This window comes from Lithobates pipiens, unplaced genomic scaffold (genome assembly GCF_037356315.1).
Source record: "Lithobates pipiens isolate NorthernLeopardFrog02 unplaced genomic scaffold, aLitPip1_a1.2 Scaffold_25, whole genome shotgun sequence".
Classification (NCBI taxonomy): domain Eukaryota; kingdom Metazoa; phylum Chordata; class Amphibia; order Anura; family Ranidae; genus Lithobates; species Lithobates pipiens.
In genome coordinates this window covers 164,222,674-164,236,774 of record NW_027507787.1, presented here as the reverse complement: position 1 = coordinate 164,236,774, position 14,101 = coordinate 164,222,674, and the positions used below count along the sequence as shown (strand labels likewise).

At 43.5% G+C, this 14,101-nt stretch overlaps 1 protein-coding gene across 1 annotated transcript in view; it reads left to right on the top strand.

Annotated features, from left to right (window-relative positions):
• SORCS3 (sortilin related VPS10 domain containing receptor 3) overlaps positions 1–14,101 on the top strand; it is a 962,887-nt gene that overhangs the window by 256,597 nt on the left and 692,189 nt on the right. Inside the window, exon 2 of the mRNA XM_077455086.1 lies at positions 3,029–3,096. Within this exon, the coding sequence (XP_077311212.1) occupies positions 3,029–3,096 (68 nt within the window). The remainder of the gene's footprint in view (positions 1–3,028; positions 3,097–14,101) is intronic.

Genomic DNA, 14,101 nt, shown 5'->3' with positions numbered 1-14,101 from the left:
TTCATTGAAAGTGTAGTTTCTTCTTATAGCTGAACCTTCCGTTTAGTCATGCACAATTGTACCGGCTCCACTCTAAAGCGGTTGTATATTCTATTTTTTCACTTTTACTTAGGCTGCTTTCACACTGGGGCGGTATTCAGGCGTTACAGCGCTAAAAATAGCGCATGTGTAGCGCCTGAAAAAAAACCGGCCCCTTTCACTCCAGTGTGAAAGCCGGAGGGCTTTCACACTGGAGCGATGCGCTGGCAGGACGGTGAAAAAAGTCCTGCTAGCCGCATCTTTGGAGCGGTGAAGGAGCGGTGTATTCACCGCTCCTAAACCGCTCCTACCCATTGAAATCAATGGGACACTGCGGCAATACCACCGGCAAAGCGCCGCTGCAGCGGCGTTTTGCGGGCGGGTTTAACTCTTTTTCGGCCGCTAGCGGGGGTTAAAACCACCCCGCTAGCACCCGCAGACCGCCGCTAAAACGACGGTAAAGCGCCGCTAAAAATAGCGGCACTTTACCGGCGACGCCGCTCCCGCCCCAGTGTGAAAGCAGCCTTACAGGTAAGCCTATAATAAGGCTTACCTGTAGGTAAAAGAAATATCTCCTAAACCTGTATGGTTTAGGAGATATTCCCCTGGCAATGAGCCGCTGATTGCAGCCATGCATGCACACAGGGGTTTCTCGGCTGGAAGCCCGGCAAACGCCGCTCGATGCTGGAAAGAAATCTCTGCGCGCATGCGCGGGAGTGACGATATCGCCGCTCCGGCCACTCACAGTGCCGGAGCCGCGATATCCGGAAGACACGCCAAGGGAACATGTCAGCTCCCTCGGCGTGTATTGGGCGAGATGTCGGGGCCTCGTTCTAAGGTAAGTATTTCATAATGAGCTAGTATGTACCGCATACTAGCTCATTATACCTTTTCCCTTGCAGGTATGAAAAAAATAATAATAATTCAGCGGGTTTACTACCGCTTTAAAATTACTTACTCTAATTTCACACTGTCCCCACATGACTTCAGTATGCCAAATCACGCTGACGTGTGGAACAGCCAATCCTGGCAGAGCAGCAGAAGAAAGGAGTGGGAGGGAATTAAAAAATAATGCACGTCTCTTAGGCTAGCGCATGAGATATGTAAATCACCTGTCACTCACAGCAAGGGGAAGGATTTGACAAAGTTTTTCTCGGTTGTCAAGATTTATCTCACTGAACAATAAAAGAGGATTGCTCTGAGCTGGATTAAATCTTTGTGGTAAGACTGGGCTCAAATGATAGGAAATCTTATATTCTACATTAAGACATCAAAAAAAACAAACAAAATTGGGTTTACGTCCACTTTAATGCAAATACAACCTGCCTAGGAACACCTGCCCATCAAGCCATTTTGATATTTGCATAACCTCTCCCACTGCTTGCATCAGATCTGAGGGCTTTTGAGAGCAGGGTGTTGTGATGTTTTCAGATAGATGTTTACAGCACCTTGCCGGCCCCTCCCACCAGCCATAATCTGCTGGCATTGCATAGATTAGCACAGAGACCCAGTGATGACATCATTGGGTTTAAAATAAGGTATGTATTGAGTATGGAAAGGTTTTATTTAAAGATTTCATTAGCATGTTCACGGGGGGGAAATCAGGGAAGGGGAAATATAAGCAGATTAAACTTAAGCTTTGAGGGACACGTTCAAGCAGATGAGATAACACCTAAAGTCATTAGCGGCTCTTATTCCTAGAAGTGAAGGCATTCAATCTAACCCCGCAGACATGGCGGCTGTGAAATATGAGCTGTCGGGAGGAATCAATTAAACACAACTAATTCTCCTTACATTTACACAGCCCGGGATGCAGATACCTGCTCCAGGGTCTGACGTCGGGGAATTTAGTAAATGCCATTGCTATGTAAACCTGATGAAATGTATTCAGGACGGTATAATAAAAGGGGATTTGCATCCAATGATAAAGACTAATCTAGAAGATGTACAAATATTAGTAATGATATACCAAATGTATGGCGCTAAAAATAAATAAATAAAATAAAATATTAAATTAGATAACTATTAAACTAATAACTAAATGCATATATCCTGTGATGTAAAAGTAATAAAGTCAAACATAGAATATAAATAAAGTGCACCTGCTCCGTGTGATGCACACAAGTCCTCAATAATATAAAAAGTCCATTATAAAAACATAAGTATAGAATGTGATGATAATATCTTCATGCAGTGTCCAAAAACTATATAAGAAAAGTGCACGTGCTCCGTGTATTGCACAAAAATCCTTAATGTTTCAAAAGTCCAAACACATAAACATAAAACGTGATGATAGTATCTGCACCGACCCCCCACCAAGGTTTATCCTCACCTTAAGAGCTTTTTAAAAAAGCCTGTGATAAATAATCTTGGGAAGATCCTCCTATGGTTCCTTTTTCCTGTGGTGGATAGTTGTGACTTAAATGCTGATATAAAGATCACTGCTTCCTTCTGATCACAAGCCACTGTTTCCTCCTGGCTGTGTGAAACTTGTGAAAGACAGTACTAGCTTGCAATGGTGTGATAACATTTTAAAACAGGTTTATTGCAACTAAAATCCCACACAGATGTACACTCACATTTAACACAATAAAAACACACCTTGGTATGCTTATGGACAGAAAGGGGGTGATAATGTCCCCTGGAGACAGGATCTGCAGCCATGGTTCCCGGTGTTCGCCCCGTCCTAAGCCTGTAGTACAAAAGACTCCTTGCTTACTTCCTCGTCAGCTGATCAAGCTCCTTTTACTGGTTTTGTCACAATCTTGTGACTTCCTCTGGGAATTCCCAGAGGAAGTCACGAGATTGTGACGAAACTGGTAGGAAGAGCTTGGTCGGCTGACGAGGAAGTAAGCAAGGAGTCTGTGTATATGTGTATATATATATATATATATATATATATATATATATATATATATATATATATATATATATATCTTAAATAGCTATCTATTCTCTGTATTCCTCCCCTGTCCTTTATGCATAGTAATGTATTTATTATTTTTTACAGGTCATTTTGATTCTTACAAAGCTGTATGATTTCAATCTGGGGAGCGTGACAGAGAGTTCCCTCTGGAGGTAGGTAGATTATTATTATTATTATTATTATTATTATTATTAATATATACTCTACAAAAAATATAGGTTTTGCATTTTGCTAGAATTCAAACAAATGTGACTTCCCACTTTGTTCTGTCTTGGGGTATCCAATCCCTCTCTTCTATAAATAAGTCTGCTTCCCTCACTGATGACTTATTAAGACAGCAGGGAATTAGATGCATTGTAATTACTTTCAGCAACGCTACACACTACGACCTGGTTCACACTGGTTCACTTGGGTTGCACTGAATTTCATGAAAATGGAAAAGACATTGCTTCCAATGGTGCCTGTTCACATCAATGCAGGACTTTGGGGAAGGGTCCTGTGCTACTTTGATGAGATGCAGTGTCATCAACAGACTTCAGTGGAAATGCATCAATATTGAATCTACGTGTCTTTTAATGCAACTTTGTGTGCTATTTGTGCTGGTTGATAGGAAACAGTACCCACCGCTGTCCTCACAACAAATGACTCAGTGACCATGACCAGTAAGATGGCCGTGCTCTGTTCCTGTATGTGATAATGTCACATGCCAAAGCACTACCCTACATGTTTGGTCATCATAAGTGTTATCATGCTGTGTTTTATCTGGATCCACGTGAGTGCATCCTTTTTATCTAATAAAATTGGGTTTATAAGAAATACTACACCATGAGAGGGTTCTTTTTCTTCCCCTGGGATATATCCTTGGAAGATTACTGACTTTTACCATCTGGCCACTTCAGTGTGGGAAAGTTCTAAGCTGGGTATGTATATTGGTGGACCAGGTCCTTTGTGAACCATTCCAGGAGTAATGTTGTATGTCTTGACCACTTGTAATTACAGTAGGTGGTCAACTCCATGTGGTAAGAGGCTATGTGTGCTTCCTGAGGTGGTGGAGGATCTCCTTCTCTTTGGGTCATAACTTTATTCACCATACTGCTATTGCATGAGGACTAAGGATGGGCTTTTTATTTACTTTGGTGTAACTATATTATATCTATTAAGGAGTGCTACACTTCTTGTGTCCTAACATAGATGAGTCATCCCTGCTGACAGCAGAACATAAACAAAAGAGCTGGCATAAAAAAACACAGCGTGGGGGTCCCCCTTAAAATCCACACTAGACCGTCATCCAAGCCTGCAGCCCGACAGGCCAGGAAGGGTAGGAGACAAGCGAGCACCCCCCCAACCATACCAGGATACATGCCCTCAACAATATAGGGTGGGGGGCATTGTCAGGGGGGAGACCCCATATATATTCACAGGCTGGGATCTGGGGGCTTCATTGTTAAAGAGAGCTGCCTGATACCAAAAAGCTACCCCCCACAACCCCACAACCACTGGACCAGGGTTGTGGAGAAGAGGGCCTTGTCCCCGGAAAGTTCTCGCTTGTCCCACCCTCTTTCCTGGCCATCTGGGCTGCATGTTTAGATAAGGGTCTAGTATGGATTTTAGAGGGGATATCACGCCATTTATTTTTTGCTGTGGGGTTCCCCTTTATCTTCATACCAGAGAGAGATAGATTTGGATGTTGTGGGCATAGAGATGATTTTTGTAGCCATGCGAGGTTATCAACTAACCAGGGAAGTAGGTGTAGATAGAGAATTGAAGAGGGCTGAGGATGGAACCTTGGGGAACTTCTACTGAAAGAGGAAGAGGAGAGAAGGAGATAGAGTTGTAGGTGACCCTAAGGATGCATTGAGATAGGTAGGAGGAGAAACCAAGAAAGAGCAGAGTCTTGGAGGCCAAAGAGGATTTGTTTTTTTGGGGGGGAAGAGCGGGCAATTAACTGTGTCAAAGGCAGCAAAAAGGTCCAAAAAAATGAGTACTAAGTAGTGGCCATTGGTTTTAGTGGTTATTGGGTCATTGACATACTATAAGGCTGGGTTCACTATTGTTGCACAGGGACAACATTCATTCCAAATGGCACCCCAACACACATTACCAATACACCCATTTATAGTACACTTTAGAACACAGTAACAGACTAATGTGTGTTATAGTGTGCTGCATTACAAAAAAAGTACATGTACCTTTATGGTGTGTTAGGCAGCATATTCAGTGAATCCAGCCATTGGTAGTCTTGCTACTTTGTTTGAGAATTATTAAATTAAAGCTAATCTCTTGGCTAAATGCATAGTTGAATCACTATATGGTAAAAAAAGTCCTGGACACCTGACCATCACACCTATATGAGCTTGTTGGACACCCAATTCCAAAATCATGGGCAATAATATACCTAACAGCCCCCCATTGTGGTTATTACAACCTCCACTCCTCTGGGAAGGATTTCTCCAAAATTTGGAGAGGTGTCTGTGGGAATTTGTGCCTATTTATCCCAAAAAAACATTTGTAAGGTCAGGCTCTGATGTTGGATGAGAAGACCTGACTCACAATCAGCGTTCCAATTCATTCCAAAAGGTGTTCAGTAGGGTTGAGGTCAGGACACCATCGGAGTTCCTATACACCAAGCTGGTCATACCATGTCTTTATGGAGCTGGCTTTGTGCACAGGGGCACAGTTATGCTGGAAAAGAAATGATCCTTCACCAAACCTTTGCCACAAGGTTGGAAGCACATAATGTTCTAAAATATCTTTGTATGTTGTAGTATTACCAGCACCCTTTACTGTAAACACCTGCACTGAATAATACATATTTTAGCCATATAATAGGTATGATATCAACTGTCATCACATTTTTTGGCCTCATAGAGTAGGTTTGGACATGAGGTGTCCATAATCTTTTGGTTCTATAGTTGGCTTTGCATAGCTCTTCCAACAAAATCCAAATTTACACCATGTTTTGGGGACTGGTGTGTGGAGTAAGTAAATGTAAAATAATTAATATCACTTACCTTCCTCATTCACACACTTCCTCATTCCCACCCTAAGTGCTATGCAAAGCCAACTATAGAACCAAAAGATTATGGACACCTCCTGCCCAAATCTACACTATGAGGCCAAAAGAATTGAGGCCAGCTTTTCCTCTACCTCAGCCTGTGGCACTTTCAGGATTCCTAGTTAATGTCGTGGCCAGTGATGTCATTGACACATGCCTCTTACTCCACCTTACTGGACCTTCCTTCCAGTATCTGACACCCAAGCAACATTCCTGTTTTCCTCAAAACTCCTTCCCAGTGGCTTTGCTTGCTGCCTGTTTGGACTTCTCGTGTAACTACCTTGGCTCTTCCCCAATGGGTTTGCGTGTCTGCTGCCTGCCCCGACCCTCGTCCTATTTTCTGGATCTTCTTCATCTCTCAAACATAGTAACTGTCTTCTCCTCTACTCTCTGAATGCTTCCACTGTTCACCTCCAGTTTGTGCAGGTCGGTTACTACACATTAATGCAAGCTGAACCTTGGGGTCATGACTTGGGGTCAACACACTGTCCAAATGTTTGTGAGTATTCCCTAGTAGAACATTTCCTAGCCCTTAGACTCCATGCCACCTGCTCACATGTGAGCTCACCCCCTTCTGCCCCATCACGCTTACTTTGCTATAGAAAATATACAGATTGACTTTTAACTACCATAATACAAGTCTGTGTCCTAATCATAAGGATATAAAGTACTCTTAGACCTGAAAGGGTTAAAGCACCCATGTTATGTCAGCACGCCACTGATCCTTTCCTTAAGAAACCCTCCTTAGACTTTATATATCCTGCTATTAGCAGGACATCTACTATTTAGGTTAATTGCATGTTTCTGTCTAATTGCTTTAAACTTGACCTTTACCAAGGCCCAATTGCATGAAAACATGCAGATCTATCAATCTTCTGTCTTCCTTGGAAGCCCCATGGCAACTTCCTGGCATCCCCAAAGATGGTTAGTTTACTCATTTTTACTGGCGCTCTTGATTTATGAATACCTGCCTTCCCACAGATGCTGCGTTAAGATCGTGTTCAGAATGTGCTGAATCTCGGCAGAAACTAGAGCCAAGTCTTCAAGTCCCGTTGACATTTCCTGGGCCCGCCTAATTAATTGTTCTGATCCTTTATCAGCAAGGACTAGGCTTTCCAGATGCTTATTTCTATTTGTTTTCTATCCATCGGGAATGTCTATTCTCTTGTTCCTCACTATATGTGAAATCCTAAATTCAATCAAACATGGCCCGTCTTTGATTTGAAGGTAGAATTAAATGCCCAAGGGGGGTGTATAAAAAGTTGGATCGTGTTTAAGCTTTTTTTTTATTGTGAATTGGATTGCAGCCTAATTTAGACTGAGGGGTTTGAAGCATATTTTATCAGTTCTTGCACTTGTGTATCTCTGAAGCCAAAAGTAAATCTGAAGCTAAACTTTTTTTGTAAAGAGCACAGAATGTTTCAAACTTCTATCAGGTTTTTCTTTGATCTTCTATGTCCCATCGGGGAGTGTTACCTTCACTTTCTTTCCCAAAGACACAACAGGAAGTTGCATCTATGGAATACAAAATAACTCCGAAACTGGTGTCACTGGAACAAAGGTCCCCATTGCAGTATGTACCCTCTATTCCTGTTGTGGTAATCACTCGAAATATTGGATTTTTTTCACCTTCAGTGCTGGGAGAGCACCATATCTTTCAAAAAAAAAATCCAGAGACAGCTCATTGGCTTATCACTGGTTCATCCTTCCCCCAAACTATCCCCCAAAGTTCAATGAAAAGAAGCTGGTGGCACACCATAGAATCCACAAATTCTTCTATTAGTCTTGGCACGCTACATGAAACACCGCTCAGGACTTTCTCCTCCTAATTAAGCCTAGTTAACTATTCTTTCACTTTACCCCCCCCCCCCCCCCCCCAAGAAAAACAAAGTAAGAATAAATGCCACAGCTGTTAAAACGCTCATTATTTTCTATATTCTAAATTATTTAATATGTATGACTATAGAATATTTTCCCTCAAATCTTGTTTTGGTAACAACGGTAACATTTGGGATTTAACACCATTTTCTTTTTTTACAACCTAACCTAGACTTTATTGCATCATGGTAATTGGATTTAAAAACCTTCACAAGTTCCATAATGTTCCTAGACAATAAGCATCTGTCTCAGCCCTTCCTTCTCTGAGCTGCCCGCTCAGCTGTCGGCTAATTTCCAGCTCCTTTCTCTCCACAGTGACTCAGATGTTGTTGATCTGCTCGTCAGTCCTGCCTGCTTAAAGCTGTCCAGCTCACTACATCGCTGCCTTCGCCTTTGGTCACATTTCAGAGACTTTTCTCCTGCGTTCCTGTTGAAGACTTGCTCGGCTGACGTCCCTTCTGGCTCCTGATCCTGCTTGCTTTACTACTACCTTGATCTCTGGCTCTCTAACATTGTCATTGGCTGACTACTTGATCTGGTTACTGAACTTTGGCTATGCTTACTCTGTTTACTTTTTTAATATTATTAAACAAGTGTGATTAACTGTACTTCTGTCTCGGTCTGATTCATGGTTTCTGACAGTAGGCGGATACCATGAATTCAGAAGATGCAGTCAGTCCATTTGTTGGTAATATTTTTTCCAGATTAGATGACCAGGATCACCACATGGATCAGTTTGTCATGGCGTTACAAATACTATGGCTGCTCTGGTACAACCTGTGTTTCAGGCCCTCCCTGCTGCTGCTCCAGTCTCTGTACAGGCACTCGGCTTGAGTATTACCTTTATAAGATGCATGTCTGGTTCTGCTCCACTTCACCAGCGATTTGGGGGAAATCCAGTTCAATGCAGAGGGTTTCTCAACCAGGTTGAGATATAGGTTGAGATATACTTTGAGATGCTGCACCAGGCATTTCCCACAGGCAGAAACAAAGTAATTTCATGATATCTTTGCTTTCTGAGAGAGCCTTGGCCTGGGCAAATCCTCTATGGGAGATGCAAAAACCCGTGGCCCTGAGTTACCTAGAATTTGTGGCTTCCTTCAAAAGGGTATTTGATATTCCCGCACGCTCTGCTTCTGCTGCCAAGAGACTCATGTCCATCAAACAGAGTACAAGAACTGTTGCCGATTATGCCATTGAATTCCGTACTCTGGCAGCATAGGTTGCTTTGAACAATGAGGTCCTCGTTGCTGCCTTCTCTCTTGGTCTCTCGATTAACATCAAAGATGAGATAGCAGCTCGAGATATACCCACTGAGCTGGAGAGGTTGATCACATTTGCCATCCTCATTGACTCCTGACTCAGAGAAAGACTCTTTTTTAAGGAGCACTGGCGCAAGCCTCCTGTAGAGTCTCCCTCTTGCCTCCCTCACCTCCCATGCCTCCTGGTACCGAGTCGGTCTGTGAAGATGAACACATGCACTTGGGCTTAACGCGACTTCTGCGGATGAGAGAGCCTTTAGGAGGAGGAGGGAAAAATTGTGTCTTTATTGTGGCCAGGCTGGTCACTTTTTGAAGTCTTGTCCTACTTGTCCAGGGAATGCCGGAAAGTTATTTCTTCTCCAGTTTCCCAGAAAGATAAGCCCCTGGTTTCGGTTGCCCTGTCTTGGGCCTAGTCATCCGTTGAGATACAGGCTCTAATCGACTCTGGGGCTGCAGGCCTGTTTATTGATACTGCCTTTGTATCGAAGCACTGGATTCCGCTGCAGCTGCGTGACACTCCACTTGCCTTTGAGCTCTTGATGGGAGACCTCTACAGCCTGCTCATGTGACTCATGAGACTGTTCCATTGTCCATGGCCGTAGGGGCCCTTCACCATGAGCTAATCCGATTCCAAGTTATTTCCTTACCTAAGTTTCTGCTGGCTATTGGTTATCCTTGGTTACAGAGGCACAGCCCCTCTTTTGATTGGCTCCATGCTGAGGTTCTCTCCTGGTCACCACAATGCAGTGAGACATGCTTCCAGAAAGTAGCCAAGGTCTTGTGCACCTCTTCACTCTCCTCCCTGCTAGAGGAGTACCGCGATTTTAGCAATATCTTTGACAAAGTTCAAGCCTGTACTTTGCCTCCACACCAGTCGTACGCTTGTGCAATTGACCTTCATCCTGGTGCCATACCCCCTCATGGCCAGGTTTACCCTTTGTCGGTCTTGGAGGATAAGGCCATGGAGGAGTATGTTGCAGATGCACTTTCTCGTCACAAATCCTCATCTCCTGCTGGTGCTGGTTTATTTTTTGTGAAGAAGAAGAGTGGTGAACTGAGACCTTGTATCAATTATAGGGGTCTCAATCGTTTCACGATTAAGAATGCCTATCCCATTCCGTTGATTATGGAGTTATTTGACCGCCTCAAGGGAGCAATGGTTTTCGCAAAGCTTGATTTGAGAGGGGCATACAATCTCGTCAGGATTAAGGAGGGCGACGAGTGGAAAACTGTGTTTAATAGCAGATCATGTCATTATGAGTATCTCGTAATGCCTTTTGGCCTTTGTAACACTCCAGCAGTTTTCCAGGAGTTCATTAACAATGTCCTCCAAGATTTGTTGCAGTTATTTGTGGTGGTTTATCTCAACGATATCCTCATATTTTCCAAGTCCCTGGAGAGCCACCACACAGATGTCTGTCGTGTGCTTCAGAGATTGTTCTCTCGTAATCTCTATTGTATATTGGAAAAGTGTGAATTCCATTGTGAACAGGTGAAAATGTATGTCATTTCCACTGCTGGTTTTTCGATGGACCCAGAGAAACTTTCAGCGGTCTTATGCCGCGTACACACGGTCAGAGAATCCGTCGGAATGCGTCTTATCGGAACGTGTCGTCAGATAATCCGACTGTGTGTGATATGCATCGGACTGATTCCGTCCGAATCTCCGTCGGACCCAATTTTCCAACATGTTGTAAATATTTCCCGACCAACTGGGCCGGTCAGACATACTCCGATCATGTGTAGCGAATTTTGATCGGACCAAGTGCCACGCATGCTCAGATCAAATTCCTACATCAAAGCTATTGGCTACTAGCCTGAATGTAGTCCCATCGTAACTAAATTACGTCACCGCGTTCTTGGCAACCACTAAACCAGACAACTTGGCCCGACCGTGTGTATGCAACAGTTTCGGACACAATCCATCGGACTAAATCCGACGGACAAAATCCGAAGGATTTGGTTGGCAAAATCTCCGACCATGTGTTCGTGGGCTTACAGTGGCCTTGACCTGTGGGTTTACATCCTCTGCAGCGTTTTCTTCCCTTTGGCAACTATTATCGGAAGTTTATTCATAACTTCTTGTCTCTGGTCAAGCCCCTGACTCATATGACCAGGAGAGATGGCAACCCACATGGTTGGTCTCCAAAATCCATTAAGGCCTTTGAGAGTCTCAAAGTTGCCTTTGTTTCTGCTCCTGTGTTGGCACACCTTGATCCTATGTTGCCTTTTATACTAGAAGTTGATGCTTCCAAGACTGGAGTTGGTGCCCTTCTGTCTCAACGTCCTAACTCTGAGTGCGCTATGCATCCGTGTGGCTACTTTTCCGAGAAAGTGTCAGCAGCGGAGTGCAATTATGAGATTGGTAACCGAGAGCCGTTGGAGATCATTTTAGCAATGAAAGAATGGAGACATCTCTTTGGAGGTACCACATTGCCGGTTCCCATTCTTACTCACCTTTAGAATCTCACATTCTTGTCTGCGGCTAAGCGCCTATCTCCCAGAAGGGCGTGATGGGGTCTTTTCTTGTTGAGTTTTAATTACATTGCCTCATTCTTATCCGGTACTAAGAAGGTAAGGGCTGACGCCTTGTCACGACAATTTTCCTCCACTTCCAAGATGAACTTGGTTCCTGTGATTCCTCCTGATCGTATTCTGGCTATGATTTGCACCAGTCTTACTTCTCCTTTAAGTAACAAAGTTCTTGCTGCTCAGGTCGATGCTCCTCCTGACAAACCTTGTGACAATTGCTTTGTTCCCGAGAGTCTCTGTACTGCTGTGCTCCAGACTTACCATTCTCCCAAGGCTGTTGGCGACCTGGGAAGAATCAACTCTTTTGGGCCATTTTCCAACAATTCTGGTGGCCTTGTCTACGTGCTGATGTAACCGCCTTCATAGCTGCCTATTCCGTGTGTGCTCAGAGTAAGACTCCACGACACCTTCCAGTGGGCCTCCTACAACCCATACCCAATGGAGAGAGGCCCTGGACCCATCTGTCTATGGATATCACTGTGGAGTTACCCAACTCCCAGGGCAACACTGTTATCCTTACGCCGCCGCCACACCCACGCCCACCTTAGGCCTAAGGTGAATACACTCTCGTACAGCGGCGGCGGCGGTGGATTCAAACACATATTGTGACCTGGATAAGCAGAGACGCTAGTTTTACCTTTTACTGTGTGAGTAATTTTTCATGCATTTAATAAAACGTAATTTTAAACTGGATTACACTATGTTTGCCCTTTTCTGCTTCCAATGAGGAAAAACTACTGAAAATTACTGGATGTCAACCAGATCAGCTCTGCAAAGTGGCACAAGGGCTCACACTGTGAAGGCGCATTAACCCCTTATGGGGAAAGGGAGCTGGTGAGTGCGGTCATTTTTCTTACACACGGAAGTCGCACCGGTTGCAATTCAGGAATTCACCAACACGGAAGCACACTGGCACTTTCTTTGTGAAGAAACTTCTATTGTTCTTTTGGCGTGGGTTTATACCAACTTCAAATTTGCAATTTATCGCATACTTCCATTTAGCGATTTTGAAAAAATCGCATGCCTCTATTTAGCGATTTTATGAACAATATAAACTGGATTTATGTTCTGTGGCAACTTTAGAAGCACGTGATACTTTTTTACATAGCCAATATTGTTATTATGGCACTTTATTAAGCAGGTAGCACTTTTTGCACATATTCTTATCAGCACTTTAGTATTGCAATTAGGGGTTTTATTTGCATATTTGCACATATAAATTTACATAAGCACTTTAATATTGTAACAAGTGGTTTGCTTGAGCATCTTTCTTGCACTTTGCATATCTCGTAGTGATAGAGATATACACATTCATTTTTTTGCCATTTGTTGTTTGTTTTTTGTTTTAAAAATTTTTTTTCTTTGGGAGAGGTATTGCTAACATAGCACTTAATACAAAAAAGTTGTTATTCGCATTATATTTTTTCATTTTTATTTTAAATAGTTAGGCACAAGCACTAATAGGTGGGTTAGCCCGTATATTTAATCAATAACAGGTGAGCGCCGTAACTACCACTCCAGCATCTATTTAAGTCCTTCACCTTTTAGGTGAATATATTAGGTAGTGGCAGCCCCTTTCACTATAATACACTGCTCGTTTGCACATTGGGTTTTTATTTTTTGGTATAATTTATTAGTCTACTGGTTTTGTTTTATTAGAATAGTCCAGGGTCCTTAGCACACCTTTACCCTCCTTTTTCACTTCTTTGAAGTTCGCACCTCGGTTTATTGGGCCTTTCCGTATCCTTCGCAGGATTAACACATCTCTAATGTGTTTCATGTCTCCTTATTGAAACCTTTGGTCTGCAACCGCTTTACCACCTCAGTGCCCTATACAGATTGAGAACCATGAGGGGTATGGAGTACAATCCATTGTTGACTCCCAAAGGTTCCGTCGGCACATACAGTACCTGGTGCATTGGAAGGAGTATGGTGTCGAGGAACGCTCTTGGGTCTCATCCTCGGACGTACATGACCCTGTTCTCCTCCCTATTTCCATAGATGTTTTCCGCTCAAGCCCGGTGGTCCTCTGAGAGGGAGGGGTCGTTGAGGAGGGGGTACTGTCAGGGCTAGGCTCAGCCCTTCCCTCTCTGAGCTGGCCGCTCAGCTGTTGGCTAATTGCCAGCTCCTTTCTCTCCAAAGTGACTCAGCTGTTGTTGATCTGCTCCTCAGTCCTGCCTACTGGAAGCCGTCCAGCTCACTTCATCTCAGCCTTCGCCTTTGGTCACACCTCAGAGACTTTTCTCCTGCATTCCTGTTGAAAACTTCCTCGGCTGACTTCCTTCTGGCTCCTGATCCTGCTTGTTGTACTACTACGTTGATCTCTGGCTCTCTGACATTGGCATTGTCTGACTACCCGATCTGGTTACTGAACTCTGGCTGTGTATTGACTATGCTTACTCTGTTTACCTTTTTATTATTATTAAACAA